Below are 19,826 nucleotides of genomic sequence, written 5' to 3'. Positions count from 1 at the left end.
CTTTTCTCCTACACAAGTTCAATTTATATCATTTTGCTCCCCTTTTCCTCTTTCTCTCCTTTCTGTAACTTCGTGTGCACTTATAATTGTGTTCCTTTTAAGCATACCTTTATGCCTGCCTTATCCCTGACTGTGATTATCTGTATATATCTGGATGCCTGTACTCTCTTTGTGCTAATTTTTCTTACCATCTGCTTTTACCAGACCCTTGCTAATGATCATTCTGAAATGTTAATACTTCACCATATGTGTACTTCTCCCGAGGAAATCTGACAAAAATAAAGCGAGCACACACCCCTATGTATTGCGTGTTATGATCACTAGATTGGGAAATATTTTCCGGACATCTTAACTAAAACCATGGTGTTGATAAACAGTTAATATGTAATGCATATTCCAGGTAATTGCTTCATATTTCCAACAGAGCAGAGCATTGTACTATTCGTAAAAGGATAAATGTCAGCGTTGCTACAGTAGTGATAAAAGGCAACTAAACAGGAGAGTGATAATGACTTGGAAGGTTGGGAGTTGCCAATTTTGTGATCATGAATGGCTGTAGGGATCATTGTAAATGGATAATTCTAAGTGCTAGAGAGGCTGGAGGAGTTTGAGAGCCTCCCTATCTTGGCCAGTGTTGTTGGCAGTATATCTCCTGCAACATAGAATACAATCCCTTAACCCCTGGGGGAGGGGGCGGGGGGATTTAGAAACTCACAGTGAACAGTGAATGGGGTAAGTCTGTCCAAGGAATGCCTGGTCACAAGTGAGTGTATTTGTGTGTCTTGTTGACGAATACACTGTATTAGTATGTGACAATGTCCTGTGTGTTATGTAATGTCCTGATGTTTTGTTCAGTTGTTGGTGTTCCTCTTTTTCTAATGACACAATTTTCCTCGCCCAATGCCCCCCCCCCCCAAAAAAAAAAACAACAACAAACAAACAAACAAACAATCAAAACAACCCCCAAAAATGCAATGATAGATACAACCTGATAAATCAAGCAGCCCTGGATTTCAGAAATATAGTGAGTGGTCGATGTCGTCTCTCAAATCACGAAATTATGAAATCCAGTATCATATTCTGGTATTTGCACATATCATGGCACTGGTGGAGATGAGTGGTATTCTATCTGGAGCTTATCTTGTACATTGTACTCATTTTCTGAAATATGTTTGTAGTGATACATTATTTTGTGGAAGAAAATGCTCACGTAGTTTCATTGTATACTCCCTTTCCTTCTAGTAGAGTCCATGCTCAGAAAAAAAAAGGAGAAATATTTGAAATACGATGCCAAATTGAACAAGTCTTCCCACTGAAACGACTATAGAGAAATTTGATGTGCATATTATTTTGAGACTTCAATGTGTTGTGTATTTGCACAGGTACAATGTATGTGTATATAGTATTGAGTCTTTTATATTCATGTGTTAGGATGGTACATGTAAATGTTGGTCTGTGCAGTCTACATTGATCCTGTGTTTCAACCCCAATGATGATGTGAAGCATGAATAGATTGATGCAGAAAGATAAAAAGAGATATACATACTGATGTGTACAGGAACCTCACTTGATATTTGCCAAGCCATGCTGCAGTTTGTGAGTAGCATTAGGTAAGACGCTAACAGTGGAGCATATACAATGTATGAATAAAAGAGAAGAGAAATGTGTAGATGTTATTGATGAGGAGATTGAATAGAAATTATGTAGTAGTCTCTGCTGATATGTTCTGCACATGTGCTGTTCGTATTTCTTGACAGGAAAAATATGGTTGTACGCTTCTTTTGTCCAACTTAAGGATAACAGGTGTACGAGATTTGCACATTTTTTTTTGCTTGGGGGGGGGGGTACAAAACCAAATAAAGCTGTAGTGAAAAGGTACATATTGCAGTGGTTTTGGCTGACGCATGGCCAATTTGTATTGCACCATTTTGCCAAGTGTACATTTTAAAGTGTGCTCAAACAGGAGGGTTTCTGTTTATTATTATTCTTCAGATACACTTTTAATAAACTTCTATGATTTTAAAGCTGTCACGTTGTAAAACTTGGTACCAGCTGTGGTGGCTTGATGTTATAAAGAAACCAATGCACTGTCTGTTGTGAGCAATTAGTGAGAGTACAAATTACCTCAAAATATGCTTGATTCTTGCAATTTGGTTTCGATCAAGACAATAATTGCACACACAGCCCAATCTTTGTTCTGCATTTGTGAATCCCAGTAGTGTCACATATGTACAATGTTTCAGTGAAGTATGTACAAGAAACGTCGGTGAAGATGTTGAGTTCAAACATCGGGACTGTTTCTATATCCTAGTGTATTTGTACAGAGTCACTTGTATAGTAAATTCTTATCATGTTTTAGAAAGTAAAATTTCATATCACCAAAAACAGAAGTCTTGTAATTAGCATTTTCTGTTTAAGTAACAATGCAGCTGAGAAATGAATAGTGAGGAATGTTGATGATAATCATGATGACGACGACGATGATGGTGGTGGTGTGTGTTGATTATGATGGTATATTGTAGTACATAGTGTAGTAAGTGGTGGTGATGTTCTTCCCTATGAGCAAAACCATGAATAATCTATGAAATTACATTGGAAACAAGTGAATGTTTGAACATACAGAGCTCTGATCAGCCAAAATCTATTGGTATGCAGATTTCAATCAGTGGAAATGAAAGACGGAGAAAATAGAGACCAAGACAGGAACACAAACACACTTAATAACACAAACAATTGAACAAACAAGACAAAAACAAACCAACAACAACAACAACCCTAAAACCACATAGTGCTAGCCACAAATAGAGACCTAGGTGCATATATATATATATATATATATATATATATATATATATATATATATATATATATATATATATATATAATATATATATATATATATATACAGGGCTTGACACTAACGGTGGCCCGGTGGCCCGGGGCCTTCAAAAATGAAAGTCGGGTCACCAAATTTCAAAAAAGGGCAAATTTGGTTTGCCCGCCTCGGGCCACCACAATTTTTTGAAAAGTATGTCAATAAATTCATAACTTTTTGCGCCGGAAATTAGCAGTTAAATTTGTTTAAAGGATGGATGAAAAGGACTGAATGAGTGCCTGAGAGTGAGTGTTGCAAGTTTGTTGAAGTTTAATTTATGAGTAGATATGTCCAACTTTTTAATACTTACTATCATAAAACTTAAATATTTGACTCATTTAAAAAAAACAGGACTTTTAATGTCTTTTATTGGTTTTTTTTTCGGGACACCAAATTTTTCTCTCGGGCCACCAAAAATTTGAAATTTAGGATTTTGGTGGCCCCATCGGGCCACCAAACAAAAAAGTTAGTGTCGAGCCATGATATATATATATATATATATGTTGAAGTGACAAACTGAAATGATCAATGAAAAGCCAAAACTGGAGAAGCAATGAAGAGAAGAAGGTGAAGAGGTTAGAAAATGAAGTGAATGTGGAACTCTAAGAGCAGGTTGTAAGAGCGGTGTTTTCATATTTCCTTGGTGATCTATACAGTATGTCCCAAAAAGAATTACAACGGGGCCCTCCACAATGATATCTTTAAAAATAGTGAATCAATCTAAATACAAATTCAGGGTATGAAACTATAACTCATTGCCCACATCTTACAGAAAACCCCATTCGATTTGCTTCAGTGGTCAAAGAGAAATACCGAATTTTGTAGAGGATGTCGGGAATCTGTTCTGTCCAAGTTCTGTCTATTGTTCACACACAAGATCATCGAAATGCTAAACTCAGAAGAATCTGATTCATGACATGCTTTACAACAATCCACATTTCTCTGTGACTGCCTAACCAAATCGAATGGGGATTTCTGCAAAGGAGAGCTAAAATGTTATATTTCAAGACCCTGAAGTAGCATTTGAAAAATTTAATCATATTGGGCATTATCAATGCGAAAATCTTATTGTAATTTTTTAGGGGACATACTGCAGTAGGTCGCCCCAAAAATTACAATCAGATTATCGAATTGATAACATCTATTATGATCAACCTGTGTACGTGCTACTTCAGAGTCTTAAGGTATAACATCTTAGCTCTATTTTGCAGAAAACCCCGTTCAATTTGGTTAAGCGGTCACAGAAAAATGTGGATTGTTGTAAAGCATGTCATGAATCGGATTCTTCTGAGTTTAGCATTTCGATGATCTTGTGTGTGAACAATAGACAGAACTTGGACAGAGGAGATTCCCGATATCCTCTACAAAATTCCGTATTTCTCTTTGACCACTGAAGCAAATCGAATGGGGTTTTCTGTAAGATGTGGGCAATGAGTTATAGTCTCATACCCTGAATTTTTATTAAGATTCATTCACTATTTTTAAAGATATCATTGCGGAAGGCCGCGTTGTAATTTTTTTTGGGACATACTGTATTCCAGAATTGGTATGATATTGAATATGAAACATTATCAGCAAGGGAGAGAAGAGAATTAGAGGAGGTACATTGTACATGAATACATGCAAAGCTATCACTAGTGCTGCAAATCGCACAAGATGCCTAGATGGAAATTTCATATATCTGGCCTTCAGGATACCACACATTGTTAATATAAAGAAAAAGGCAAGGTGATGATAGGCACGTCATGAACATCTGATAGAGAAGCTGCAGTATGTCTCTACCCCTGAAACTATTAGTTTTCTACCATCCACTTGCAGCAAATGGCCGGCGCAGCCGTGGGGGCCGTGGGGGCTCGGGCCCCCACACTTTTTGTGCACCCATACAAAGGAATACACAAGGTGTCATCACTTTGGACCCCACACTTTTTTTTTAAAACACGGAAGTACGTAAGTGGCACTAATATAGAAAGAGATCTTGAAGTATGGCGGCGGTAAGGTTATGTTTTTTCTCTGAAGACCTTTTTTTTTTTTTTTTTTTTGTCAGGTGAAAACACCCGGAAATGGAAGGGGAGAGAATGAGCTGAGGACCTTTTTTTTTTTTTTTTTTTTTTGCTTGTCAGCTGAAGAAATCCGACGGGGAGAGATGAGCTGAGGACCTTTTCTTTTTTTTTTTGCTTGTTAGCTCATGAAACCTGGAAGTGGGCCCCCACACTTTTGAAAACGCTGCGCCGGCCCTGCAGCAGACATACCTGATACTATATGCACTGTTTGTTTGTTCTTGTGATTGTTGTGTAAGTTTGAATATACAATTGTATTATGTACTAGTGGTAGAGATACAACAGAAGACAAAACAGAAAGAAAACAAACCTACAATTCTGCAAGCATCTAGAATATGGATTTTGACCATAACAGCAAAATGGCAGCTTGCATCTAGTGCAGCCGAGGTAAGGACACATTTACACTGCCACTACCAAAGGACAAACTATTAAATTTGTGTTCCTCAAAAAAGAAGAAAAAAACTAGATATATCGCTACGGCGACTGATATGCCTCCGCCATAATGCATGGTTCTCCTAATAGGTGTATAGTACAATGTCTTGACAATGTGTGATGACAGTTTCACACAATCGGCAAAATATTAAAACGACAGGTTTGACACAAATGTGCTGAATGTTCACTTTCCTAGAACTAGGTTCAATTGGATGAATGATTAATATGTCAGAGTGCAGGTATTTGGGGAACTGATGATTTTTACTTGACTTTTGACCCTTTTATAAGTTTATGCATTGAGTAATTTTCAAGGTATTGAGAAAAAGTATAATTTCAGTTTCAAATGGGAAAATAGCATTATCTAAACCTTTCGTTTGACCTTTGACCTTACAGTTCCACAGAGAATCACTGTTAGGTAGAACATACATAAATATGTAAGTTTCATGATGATACCTTGAGTTACTTTCGAGATATGGAGGAAAAAGTGCAATTTAGCACTTTCACTTGACCTTTTACCTTTTGACCTTTGACCTTTTGGCAAGAAACTTCCCCCAAAATATATATTGGGTAATACATGCCATACATCAAGTTTTAAAAAAAAAACCTTCAGGCATATTGCATTTTAAGGAAAGTAGTGATATTTTGAGGAGTTGACCTTGACCTTTGACCCCCTGACCTTTGACCCATGACCCCCAACTTCCCTAGATAATCACTGCCCATCGGTACAAGCATATATATACTAAGTTCCATGAAGATACCTTGAACCATTTGCGAGATATGGAGAAAAACATGAAATTTCAATTTTTTTTCCACAAAATAACCTGTGACCTTTGACCTTTGACCCTGTGACCCTAAAATCCACACAAAGTATTATCCCCCAAGGATGTACCCTCATACCAAGTTTGATGTAAAACCACCACACGGTTCTTGAGATATCGACAAAAACAAAACGGGACGTATGGACGGACGGACGGACGGACGGACGACCCGAAAACATAATGCCTCCGGCCATTTCGTTGCGGAGGCATAAAAACCAAAACAACTTCCTGTCCACACTAAACTTAGGGTCAAGCCACACCAAGACACACCTGGATGCATTCATAATGCCAGTGAATAAAATATTGGCCTTTACATGGTATGTCCTGGGAAGACCTCAGAAATTCCTGGACTGGCCAAAATGAACGGGATACCAGTGTTGAATAGCAAAATCATTAATGGTACTGTACTACAAAAATAAAAAAATACACAGAGAATGCAATAATCAGTCAGTGCCAGTTCGGAGAAACATTTATTGATGAGAGTACTCAGAGAGAAATTCATGCTAACAATGCAGTGCAGTCTTCTTACCATGTAGCTGTACGCCCATCAATTAGAGACATATCTACGACATTTTCAGAAGTTCTCAATGCATTAATAACTCTTTTCTCTGAATACGTACTTACAATGCAGTTTCAGACCTTCAAGTTCACACTATTAGTAAACCTTTAAAAGGATTCATACCACACTTGAAGGAATTAAAAAGTCGCTTTGAAGATCCTAATAATTTATTTTGAGAGTAATCATCTAAAATCCGCTCTTAATGTTGCTCTTTGTTGTTAACAACAAAGTAACTGAAAAAAAAAAAGTCACAGGTAAGCCCAACTACATAAACTAGCTGAAGAACTTGGTTCGACAGCTACAAACACGGATATGAAATAAAAACAAATCTTGGTAATAATGTGTAGCCTGGCTTCTCAGAACTCTCCACAGACTTTGATGACTAAGGTCTTTGCAGCGTCACACGTGTGATATACTTTTCCAGTCTGATGGAAAATCTACTATTAAGAAAATCCACTTGATATTTTGCTGACACCATCTTTAATGTTGTTAGATTGGTGACTTAGGAAGTACAGTACATCATATGCACTGTCTCACAAGGGTTGTGTGTATCACATTAATCATGTATTAAACACTCATTGCACAATGTACAAACTCCATGTAAGAAATTGTGCAAACATGAACTTCTCTATACAATTCCTACTCATGCAAGGGCCTTTACTCCAGCAGGTATGAATAGATGACAACTGCCCTCTGGAGTTTGCATCTTGCAAACTCAAGAAATATGAAATACACTAGAAACATTTAAGCATTAGGACCATCACAGTCAAGTGGTGTGACACTATTTCCAGGGTTAAAAGTGAGTAATCATAAAAACTATCATTGATATGCTTTCTGAATTGTGTGGAAAAAAGAATATGAGCTTGCTAAAGTACGTGTCTGTTAGAAGAGAGAAAGAAAGAAAAAAGGTTTTGATGAAAATACTGTAGTTAACTGAGTCAATACCATGGACATAAATCATAAAATATGAATTTCAAAACGCTTGTCATGAAATCCTCTGATCTAAGCATTACCTGGACACACATCACATTTTATATCATCTTTCTAGAGGTTTCCAGAATCTCCTCAATGTCATCCACATCCATAGCTTACTGTGAAAGATATATTTTGAAGACATTAGGTACAATTATCAACTCACTTCTGGCACAGAATTCAGGTTTCCAAACAACTTTCAGGGAGTTTTGGGCAGTTGATAAATGCACAGCTCTTTTGATTATGGAGTTAGAAATGCGTGTCTGAAAAGCTGAAAAAAGTGCGATCACAAAGCATTGAACCAATAATGTGTTTCTGTAGAGGTGATAAACGCAAAGTCGTATTCCGTTGCATGTTTAAGCTCGGACCTGCCCATGTCAACCACTGCCAATAACACATCTCCACTTCTCAGGACAAACTGCACAATGGAGCGGTGCAGTGACAAGGCCTCCCAATAGACTCACAGTGGAGTTGATAAACACAACAATTTGAGAAATGCGATCCCAAAGGCGTTTGCAAACACGTTTTGATTGTGGGTATTGAAACGAATTTCGAATGTGAGAAAGTTGGTAAATGCAGCCCAAAGTGTACAACATAACTTCCACAGTCTTTGATGTCAGTTTAAAATTGTTGAAATTCTGTGGTTTGTAATCTGTACAAATCAATATCATTGTACAGTGGACTCCCATTACAACGAACACGGTTATAACGAAATTTCGTTATAACGAAGTAAAACTTCTGGTCCCAAAATTATCGCCATTAATGTCTATGGCATAAAATTCGCTTATAACGAACACGGTTATAGCGAAATTTTCGTCATAACAAAGTCTCTTCCGAGCCCCACGGACAAAGAAAAACAAAAGAAATGTGCTCTGTTATAACGAAATGCAGATCGCTTTCGAAAATACGTAGCAGAACAAGCATGGGCGAACGCTTCACATCACGGTGTGTTCGCTCTGTGTTTCACGCACAGTTTCCGTCAATTTTATGCTCTCTTTAATGTAATATCCAAACGAAATCTAAAAGGTACAGTGTACCATTCCGTTTCACATATCTTCACAGTGTAAGATGAGTATTCAAGAAACAGAATATGATATATGCATGGTTTCCTTGTTGTTGTTATATATTGTATTTGTTCAGTTATAACGAAATTTCATTATAACGAAAGAAAACCGCCGGTCCCGAGCATTTCGTTATAATGGGAGTGCACTGTACAAATGTCTCGAGTTTTCCCTCGAGACTTGAGATTAATTGAGAGCTCAAGAGCATTATGTGAATCACTTGAACCATTTTTTTTCATTCCACAATTGAACAACCTCAGGTTGGAGAGACAAAGTCTCGGCTTCAAGCGTCCCCTTTTGCCCTATCCCAATCACATTTCCTCACCATCTGAAACTTCTCCAATCGAAGCTAGAAGAGGACTTAACCCATTCCATACTGAATTCTAAAATTCCCATAGACTTAATACACAGGCCACCAGGTTCCCATATTGAACGGGTTAAGACTGTTGACATGCTCTCTTATGGCATCACAGTATCATAAGCAACACTCTGCACTCTACATTCTGCTCCAGATATCTTCAGCATCTTTGAGATGGACTGGTCCAAGTACTCTCTCTGGTTCTTCCACATCTGGCACTCTGTATTCTTCACCATGCTCACCTTGTCATCTCCACCACCAAAGAGGAGACAGTGATGCACAAACAGACATCCTCGTGCAAAATATCACATTACTCATCAATAGGTCCACCAAATCTTAGGTCGCAGTTCTCAATACCAGTAGGTCTTTCTCGGTGTCCTTGGGTCCTGGATGTTGTACGCCTCCATGAGTTCCGCTTCCACAGTTTTGAGGGAAGGTGTGAAAGTCTTTTTGCAAACATCCTCAGCCACTGAGTCCTTTGGTTGCTCTGAAAATACAAAAAAAAATCAACAAAACGAACAAACTATCAAGACATAGTTACATAAATCTGGTGATAGCGTGATTTTATAAGTATTTCTTTACTTCTCAGAAGGAATTTCTATCAGAATTTTGAGTATTCTTAGTAATTGTTTAATCTCTATTTGCAATCTGTCATGCCACTAATAGCAATCTAAAATAAAAGTGACTACCTGTTGCTCATATGGGCATCAAACATTCATTAAAATCTTGTCATGAAGGGTAAATTGTAAGCAAGAAAATATTGCTGATGTCATCTTTTGTAATGTGAAAAGTTATAAAATAGATTATGAATTTATGCACGTAAGGAAAGAAAAAAAAAGCATGTTCTGCTGATTTTTTGTTCTCCCTCACCAATATAAGTGTCCTTGGTCTTGTAATCTCTGGAGTCCGAGTCTACGATGGGTACAGGGATGATACGTCCAGTCCGCTGAGACACCCGGACCTTCTCCCCAGCCTCCGTGTATCGGAATTCAATGTCTGTTGGTTTGCTGAGGAAAGATTGTGTCATTAAGAGGGTTGAGTAAAACATGTGTGAAATTCCTTTCCTTTATAGTAGTTTACAATTACTGTAAAACAAGGAATGTTTCCGTGCATTTCAATTTTGAAAATTTCGTGAGCCAAGATTCATGATATCAAAATGTATGCAAAAGTTCTTGTCTACATAGCATGCATTGAATGCCAATGGTAATCTGTGAAAATTTCATGCTACAAATATATGATGTTTTACAGTACATGCATACCTCACTGCCAGTTTAACACATGTGCTTTGTTCTAATACACATACTATACCCATTATTTCACTTTTCAGTTAAATATCTTAACTGCTGTGAACAAAAAAAAAAAAATGGTGCACCATGCCAAACAAGCAATTTGCTTAGTCTGGGTGTGGTCTCACAGTCAGTTCACACCACATTACTTTCATTGCTCTTGACAGGTACAGGCTACTCCCTTTACAGGGGCAGATCCAGGGAGGACTGCAACCGGCGCACACTCCCCCCCCCCCCCCCCCTTAAACAAAAGAAATAAAAAGAAAAAAGAAAAAATTTTTATAAACGCGCCCCCTCTTTACGGAATTCCTGGATCCGCCCCTGCTTTATAACAAAGTCCTTGGGACTGGCAGTTTTCTTTTATCATATTGAAATTTCGTCAATGCCGAACAGTAAAGTTAATAAAGTTATGTATAAATGATAATTTTAGGATCTGAATTTTTACTTTTTTGTATCGAAAATTTTGTTACAACCATGTTTATTATAACAGGACTGCACTGTATATTAGTCACAATATCTACATGTAGTTAACATAAGAAGTAGTTCTGCACATTGCTTGATTGCATTGCTATTGTGGATGCATCTATTTGTTTCTTTCACAGCGCTGAAAGATCCGTGTCTGTGTCTGTGTCGGAATTAGCCTGTGATCAAATTGGCAATCTTACTTGTCTGAAGGATCCACCAGTGCCACATCTCTGATGTTGAGGGGCCCCTCACTGACAATCATTGTTCCTGAGTATCCTGGCATCTTTCCTATCCTCCGGTAGTGCTGGATATCGTTATCAACAAACAGCAAAGGCAGAAAAGCTCGTGAAAGATTAGGTGGAGATGGTGTGGGGTTCGACTGTGGAATGCTAATCTCTCCACACCAAACACATAAAAAAAATTATTACTATTCTATCATTCTCCCATCTTAATACTGTAAACATGATACGTTTTGAAGGGTTCACTGAAGCTAAGTTCACTCAAATCGGTCCAGCATAAAAACTTAAATGCCGGAAAGCTTTCACTTTATATAGAATTTTAATCTACTCTGAATCCTATACTCAACAGTCTTTAAAAATGTTTGGCTGTTTTTGATCAATCTTTTCTATTCTTCAACAGAAAGACACCTTTTTCTGTATGAAACCTCTCCATTGTGAATCATTAAAAGGTAACAACAGATGTTGTCCTGCTGGGGAGTATGTTCTACTTGAGCTGGTAGTATGATAGTTTCAAACACTTTCCAAACGTAGCATAAAGTTATAAACATTATCTTTTAGCTACAGCTGATCGCTCCTTAGTTGAATACAACCTTGCATGCATTAAGATTGTAATACCAAGCCAAAATGCAAACCATTTAATCAAACGAAACATTGTATTTTAATTGAGTTGGTACTCAATAGGTGCATATGAAAATGGTAGCGATGCAAACTTAAATGGTAGTTTGCCTTCTATGAGGTGAGGAGCATTATTGCACTCCCTGATCATATGATCAAGTAAAGCATGCTTCAGAATGTGGAGAGACCATTACTTCTGAATTGTAGATGTCCCTCATGAAAGTAATTCATCAGCACTGAATACCCATTCACCACCAAGTCAGAACTGTTCTGAGACACCAAGTCAACATTCTGCTTTCAAAGCAACATAACTTATGTATCCCATTAATTACCAACTTGGGCAATTAGCAGCATACATGTAGTGATAGCTACCATCAGAAAATCATATACGATACCTGTATACATGAATACGGATACTTTGAATTATGATTCCCTGTATGTGGAAGCCAATGAAGCTATGACTGCTTCCAAGCAAGAAACCATGGGACTGATAGCTTTAACCCTCACTTACCTGGGCTATTTAGCGAGCTTGAATTCCTGGGGGGGGGGGGGGGGCATTATGGCCCCCCTTCAGATCTCGGCTGTTGATCGCGCGATCGCCGCAAAATCTTGCATGAACATAAAGCCGGATGTAATCTACAAGACTATTAAGTTAGATTTTCAAAAAATTTGCATTTTCTATTTTAAATCAATTAATTATGCAAATATATGGAAAAACCTCATTTTCGTCTGTAATTGGCTTATAAAAGCTTATGGAATGCTGATTTTTGGTGTAAATATTCCTAGTGGCATTCCAAACATTTGTGCATAAAAAAAGATTCAGTATCAAAATTAATTTCTTATGTTTTTTATTGTTTTATCAATTTCTTACGTATTTCTGTTTTTTCAAACTTTTGTTTTTGTTGTTTTTTTCAGCTGAATTTGTCATTCACATTTTTTGAAGCATAATTATACTAAAATAAATTGATTTCAGTCATTAAAATTAAAAATATGAATCTTTATATGAATTAATTGAAAAAACACAATTTGTATTGACTTTGTACACAAAATCACGTTTTTGAGCAATTTTGGGGTTGACGAAAATTTTTTGAAGGGGCGTGGTTTCGGAACAGTATGCCCGGGCGTTACAAATTTGGTCTCAAAAGTTGCGCAAGACTTGAAAGTAAAAAGTCAGCGAGCGGCACGGTCAAAAAATTTTGCGAGCCGGAATGGTCGCGGAATTTGTCGAGGGGGGGGGGGGGGGGGGCCATTATGGCTGGGGTAAAATGATGGCTTGGTGTCAAAGAATACTTCAGACTTTGTGCTGAATGGATACATACACTGAAGTTCCCTCCGTAAGGACTGGGCAAATGAGAATGAAGTGCCTTGCAAAGGGGCAAAAACAGTTGCTACCTGGGGACACAAAACAGTGACCTTGTGAGAGATAGCCCGTAGTCTTAGCCACTACATCATCACAGCTCCTAAACATCAAACAGTTTGTTTTGGGTTTTTTTCTCCAAACAGCTTTTAGTTGGAGGATGCAGCTCACAGCAATCCTGCCTGGAAGTGAGACTAACTTACACAGTTGAGACCTTCTACGATCACCCAGTTTCTTTGTTTGATGATGTCAGACACAATGCCTTGTTTGTTTGTGTCTCTCCCTTTCAGCACTTCTACCTGGACAATAAAATCAAAGAGTTTCGTTCATCAAATTGATATATGCATTATTCCATAAAATACATCTAGATGAAAACTTGCAAATTTAGCCAATCAAGTTAGTACCTTCATATAAAAGTTTGATACATTGAGGAAAACATTCCTTTTCACAAAACCTTGAATAGACAGACTTGGTAAGAATGTTGAATATTAGATAATAACAAAATGTACCAAGCAAACAAGCAAGCAAGTAAGCAAGCAAGCAAGCAAACAAACAAACAAACACAGTCTTGAGCATCAGATCAAGTTCTTGTGGAGTGTTTGTGGTGATACCCATTCTTACTTTCAATTTTTCTTTTCATTTTTCTTTTTGGTATACCAGTATAATATATTATCTATGCTGTGGTCACACATTTCCACAATCACGATCTGCATGGTTAGAAACAGACAGTTTAGTGGTTACACAGCAGGAGACACTGCATGGACTTGACTTACACAGTTTATGACATAAATTCCTAGAAATTCAGACATACATACACTACACAAGCAAACTAGAAACATGTTCATGACATAAAAACTAATAAGTATATACCTGTATTATAAAAGGAGACGTTCTGTGAAGTAATTCAATTTTAGTCAGAGGTAATACTCCTTACCTAAATTTCACTTGTACATACATTTTGTCATGTCTGTTTTCATAGGATCACACAACAAAAATGAGGGTAAGTAGTACCAATGGTATTCATTCTGATGCCTTCTCTATATTGGTGTCTGACTGTGATAGGAAACTTTTACATGCCAACAGAATGATGCTATTTAAATCAGTGTATTGAAGCTTTATAAAAGTTTACAGACTTAATGGGTGTAAATTGGTAAAACTGAATCTACCAAAAATCAACCCGAAATTGTCTTCTTTCAACAGGCAGAATGTCAGTTTCTACAGGTCAATGCAATTCTGCAATGATTGCCCTCACATCTTGTACTTTCAGAGACGTATTCAGGAGACATGGCCAAAAGTAAGGCGAGGTTCTGAAAGACCAAATATAAAGTATTGGTATCATTACTAATCGCCACATCTGCTGCTGCTACCACTACTACTGGTGCTGCTGCTGCTGCTGCCGCTGCCACCACCATCGCTGCTACTACTACTACTGCAACTGCTATCATTAATAATGCTGCTGCTGCTCTGCTACTACTACTTAGAATATTCTTTTTTTAATCATAATCATTATTATCACTTTCTAAATAGACTTCTCTTAAACATGGTTAAACTGCATACATCCACACCTACCAAGTCACCTCTGAAGATTTTCCATTCCTTGATGGGTTCTACAAGAACTTTTGGTCGACCGCGCCCCGGTAGGTTTTGTATCTGTGCCTGTATTGTCCATGGCCTTGACATACCATAGCGGTAGTGACGGTTGGCTTTCTTCCATGCAGGAGTCTGTCTCCCAACCTTGAGAAGGAGGTCACTAAGCCGAACCATATTTCTGTCCAGTCAGATCCTTCCTCATCTATCCTTCCTCTTCTCCTGTTAGTACTTTCTGAGAAAAATCAATTCACAGCATGGATTCTTTAGTCAAGCTGAAAGTAATCTTCCTTCTCAAAAACTATATATTCACAGGTATGCAAATAACAACACTGTAAACACATGTTCACATCATACATATATGATGTTACACATGAGACACAAATTGACCCATTGTTATCAAAACAGAGAGGCATATAACTTGTAGAACAAATGGTGTGCCAAGGCAAAGGAAAATGGGATTCTGTAAATGGCAGTCTAGTCATAAGACTTTGCTAAGTTTTTGGTTTTTTAAATGATTGATATGCTTTCTATTTCAACAACTAGAGTAGACCTGGTTCTGAGACCACTAGAACCATATACTCCATCACCACATACACACAAAGGTCAGAGCAAAGGTGCTGTTAATTCCATAACTCTAATCCACTCAAAATGAGTGTGCTTCTTATCATCATGATATTAAATAAAGCAAGCTGCCCATAATTCGACCAGAATGCCCTCCATAATTTGACCGCCAGCTACATGTAAAACCTATGCTTTTGATGTGTGGTTGAAATTTTACACAGAGGGCTAAACCTTGGTGCACGTCTTTTACTCTTTCAACTCGTCTATAGCGAGTATAGCTATAATGCAGACATGCATCACAAGTGTCAAATCAAGAACTGTCAAGATCAAAAATTGAGTTTTAATCAAAACAAATACTGTAAAAGTGGACATTTTCGTGGTGTTGAAATTTTCGCACATTTCGCGCCACCAGAAACTAGCGCGAAAATAAAAGCACGCAAATATTTTTGCTTCCCATATGTTCCAGTAGTTGTCTGGATTCCGCAGAATTAAAAACACGAGAAACTCTTCTTACCCGGCTGAGCGTGAAAAATTAGTCGCGCGAAAATATCCACTTTTACAGTAGATAGAATTTTTCTTCTTCTCATCACGGAGAGTGGACATGTGTGTGTAACTAAAAAAAAATCACAGTGCAAACTTGCGACCCTTTATATATCAGATGGGAGATGGATGAGAAGTGAAGAGGAGGCCTCATGAGCACTGCGGGGAGGGAGCCTCTTGAGTACCTCAGAGGTGCTCACGAGGAGGGGGAGAGTGCCTTGTGAGATGGAGCCCCCCTCATGCCTCATAAGCGCATTTCCTGGACTGATATGGTCGGCACGACCATCCAAGGCTCGCCATTAACATGAGGCCACTGAACAAGAGGCAGATTGGCATTATCGTGAAATAGTCCACCACTCCATTCACCGCCATTCATTTCATCATTGAAGGTGACTGCTTTCAACCTCCATAGACTTTGCACATGGCGATCCTACTAATTGACAGAGACTAATGCAAACTAATGCAAACTGATGCAAACTGACGTAAACTGATGCAAACTCAATGCAAACTCAATGCAAACTCAATGCAAACTACTAATAAATGCAAACTATTACATAAAATACTAATTAATGCAAACTAATACAAACCGTTAGTGGTGAAAATTAGGGAGGATTACATTACCCGGACCTGGCTCTTCCTACGCCATTAAGTCATCTCGAAACAGATATCAATCAATTAAATCCAACCTATCGAAGAATGACTAACGTCACGTTTACTTCAGTACTTCAAACATCTCACTTCAACAGTCAACAAAAACTCGGAAAAATCATTCTATCGAAATACGTTTTTGACCAAATAGATGTCGGTTAGATTTGTTTCGTTTTCAAAATGCAGAAAATGTAGAACAGAATGCAGCACAGAAATACGGACTTTAATGATTGATCATTGAAGGCCGAAATGCTAATTAATGCAAACTCAACACAAACTCTAAGACACAATGCTATCCTATGTGAAAACCACGTAACATCGATTACAAATACCGGAAAAGGACATCCCGAAATACTAATTAATGCAAACTCAACACAAACTCCAAGACACGATTCTATCCAATGTGAAAACCACGTAACATCGACCTTGTAGTTTGCATGGTAATTACTAGAATACTTCGGGTGTCATTTTCCGATATTTGTAATCGATATAGGTGGTTTTCACATAGGATAGCATTGTGTCTTGGAGTTTGCATTAAGTAGTATTTCGGAGTGTCATTTTCCGATATTTGTAATCGATATACGTGGTTTTCAATAGGATAGCGATGTGTCTTGGAGTTTGCGTTGAGTTTGCATTTAAGTACTATTTCAGTCTTTAATGATCGATCATTAAAATCCTTATTTCTGTGCTTCATTCTGTTCTAAATTTTCTGAATTTTGAAAGCAAAATAAAACTACACAACATCTGTTTGGTCAAAAAATATGAATTTGCTGACATTTCTATAAAATGATTTTTCAGAGTTTTTGTTGACCGTTGTTGGCGTTGAGGTGAGATGCTTGAAGTACTGAAGTAAACATGACATTAATCATTCATCGATATATTATTATAGGATGGATTTACTTTGTGTTTCGAGACAACTACTAACTGTTAGTGTTACAGTGTTAGTAACTGACCTAGCCTAGGAAGAGCCAGGTCCAAGTGCTGTAATTCAACATAATTTTCACCGCTAAGGGTTTGAATTAGTTTGCATTAATTAATATTTTGCATTAGTTTGCATTAAGTAGTCATTTGCAATGAGTTTGCTTTGAGTTTGCATTACCCATTAGTTTGCATCAGTTTGCATGGCCCTAAACATTGTTTGCATTTTAATACTAGTTTGCGTCATTTAGTAGGACCCGCTCATTACATAGTGCACATGCAGAACAAGAGGGGACTGATAATATCACGATTTAGCCGGCAGATTTATCGGTCTAACTTGTTTGAGGGAGTAGCACTAGCAGGGTGGCCCAATTCATTCGCTGCTCACTGGGGCGGGATAGACAGTAGACAGAAAGATCTGTCTGTCCGGAGGACTCTTTTTATATTTTGCCATTAATGCTAAGCCAGACGTAGTCTCCGCGGAACATTCCCCGACGGACAGATACAGACCGATCTTTCGGTCAAGGTAGACAGATGCAGGCTAAGTCAATAGACCTCGATAGTCGATACATTCGAAATTCATGCCGAAAACCACGAATATAATTTTTAGCACTACTACGCCTGTCAGCGAAAACACTACTATTGTACATGTCGTACATAGATCTATATAGTCTATGCAACGAAGCATATAAAGAACGACAATAGTTCGTGAGCTAGACTATAAGCGATACTAGGCAGAGGATCAAGGATGGCTCGGCCTTGCCCCTTCTTCGCCTTGCATGCCTTACCGTTCTTAGGCCCCGTTGCTAGAAACTTTGCGTTTAAACGCAACTTGCAACTGATTGTCACTGGCCAATCAAAATAATTGTTGCATGCATGTCTTCTTAATAGGGCAGACCCTGAGCCAATCAGAATGGTTGTTTCAAAATTAGCAATTATTTGCAATTGATTGCAACTTTCTTGCAACGGGGCCCTAACTTCTTCTTCTTCTTGTTTTCCTCCCTCCGTTAATGTTGGAGATTGGCGAGTGTGGATCGCAGAGATGTGTTCAGGAATGGGCACCTTCCTGTTAGATAGGTGAAATCAGGGGGCAGGGTTGGAAAGATTGTGGTTCAGTCGGTTAATATGGAGTTTGTATATAAAGTGAAGGGAGCATAGCAGGATTTTGTCATTGGCTGACTGTGGGAGGTTAGGGTCCAATTTGCGCTCCAATTTACATGCACCACACTCTTACCATGGTAAGAGTGTGGTGCATGTAAATTGGAGCGCAGTCTGGGTGTTATAGTCGTTGGAAGGAAAGGGATGGTCTAGCAGGCTCTTTCTATTCTGTTGGTTAAATTCATGACGGATTCCAGTGGAGTGACGGCAGGTAGCCACAAAGTGTACGGTGGTCTCATCACCCTCGTTGCATAGGGGGCATATGGGGTCCATCTGCTTCTTAATCTTGAGGAGTCTTGTTTGTAGGAGGTATGTGGATGTTAAGAGTTGAGCTCTTGCTGTCAGGGCCTGGCGGATGATATGGGATGGAGGGTTTGAAGGGTAGAGTATCCTCGGGTTATTGTGATTCCAATGTGTCCAAAATTCAAGTGAGGTTTTGAGATTTATCTTTTCTGTGAGGTCGTTTTGTGTTGCTGCAGAGATGATATTTCTTGCGAGGCGTTTCCAGCGGGGATATGGCATGAAGCAGTTCATAAGGTCATCAAGTTTAGGTAGGTTGTATTTGGAAAGGGTGGTCTTTAGAGTAAGGATGAGTGGGGTGTTGCAGCTTACTGCATGGAAGAAGGTACGCCGCTCAAACCTTGTGTGGTCTAGGTTGAGGGTTTGGCCAAGCAGTAGGAGTGTTTCAAGATCAATACGTCGTGACATTGGTTGTAGGCCGGTGAGGAGATATATACTTTCATCTGCAGCAGACAGGGGTAGACCGATGATCCGTTTGAAAAGGTGTGTTTGCGCCTGATCGAGTTTGGCTATCATGCTTTTTGTTAGGTGGCATATGGAGACCCCATAAAGCATGCGGGGGAGGCAGAAAGTACTCCATAGGTGTGCGGATATTGTGGGGATGAGACCTAAAGTGTGGGCTCCGACTCCAGAGAGGGCATAAAAGGTTTTAAGGCCTTTTGCAATGATGGTGTCTGTTGGGTCGAGCCGCGTTCCAGATTTCATAATTCCGAGATGCTCATGGGAGGTCTTCTGTTCAATGGGAGTGCCGTTCATTGTCCATTCCATTTGTCTGTCTGATCTTTTCCTGTTTGTTATGACTATTGCGCTCTTTGAGGGGTTAATCTTGTAGTGCCATCTGTCTGCATATGTCTGTGTAACATTTAGCATCTCCTGGAGTTCGTTGGGTGAAGAGCTCAGTAATGCTACGTCATCCGCCAAGACGATGACCCCTGCATATCTGTTCAGGAAGGTGCATCCAAGGTTTCTATTGCCTAGTTCTTTGATGAGGTCATCAATGAATAGGGTATAGAGTAA

General features: G+C 38.6%; 1 protein-coding gene across 1 annotated transcript; it reads right to left on the bottom strand.

The window, feature by feature from the left end:
* Positions 1-8,167: 8,167 nt before the first annotated feature.
* On the bottom strand, positions 8,168-14,910 carry LOC139731877 (large ribosomal subunit protein uL24m-like). The gene is made up of 5 exons (XM_071642752.1): positions 14,664-14,910; positions 13,298-13,393; positions 11,084-11,187; positions 10,003-10,139; positions 8,168-9,619 (listed from the first exon to the last, which is right to left on the bottom strand). The coding sequence occupies exons 1-5, from the start codon at positions 14,856-14,858 to the stop codon at positions 9,483-9,485; spliced, it is 669 nt and encodes a 222-aa protein (XP_071498853.1). The 5' UTR covers positions 14,859-14,910; the 3' UTR covers positions 8,168-9,482.
* Between the last annotated feature and the right edge of the window lie 4,916 nt (positions 14,911-19,826).

This window comes from Diadema antillarum, unplaced genomic scaffold (genome assembly GCF_040938485.1).
Source record: "Diadema antillarum isolate AM-2024a unplaced genomic scaffold, OU_Dant_1.0 seq00000386_RagTag, whole genome shotgun sequence".
NCBI classification, from domain to species: domain Eukaryota; kingdom Metazoa; phylum Echinodermata; class Echinoidea; order Diadematoida; family Diadematidae; genus Diadema; species Diadema antillarum.
The sequence above is the reverse complement of the archived record's forward strand: the minus strand, read 5'-3'. Positions and strand labels throughout refer to the sequence as shown.

Bases quoted from the DNA above. Each gene is read 5' to 3' on its own strand.
- LOC139731877 (XM_071642752.1), bottom strand. From the start codon at position 14,858: ATGGTTCGGCTTAGTGACCTCCTTCTCAAGGTTGGGAGACAGACTCCT. The intron at 13,394-14,663 runs GTAGGTGTGGAT...TTTATTGTCCAG, and splicing joins AAATCTTCAGAGGTGACTTG to GTAGAAGTGCTGAAAGGGAG. The intron at 11,188-13,297 runs GTAAGTTAGTCT...AACGATATCCAG, and splicing joins TCGTAGAAGGTCTCAACTGT to CACTACCGGAGGATAGGAAA.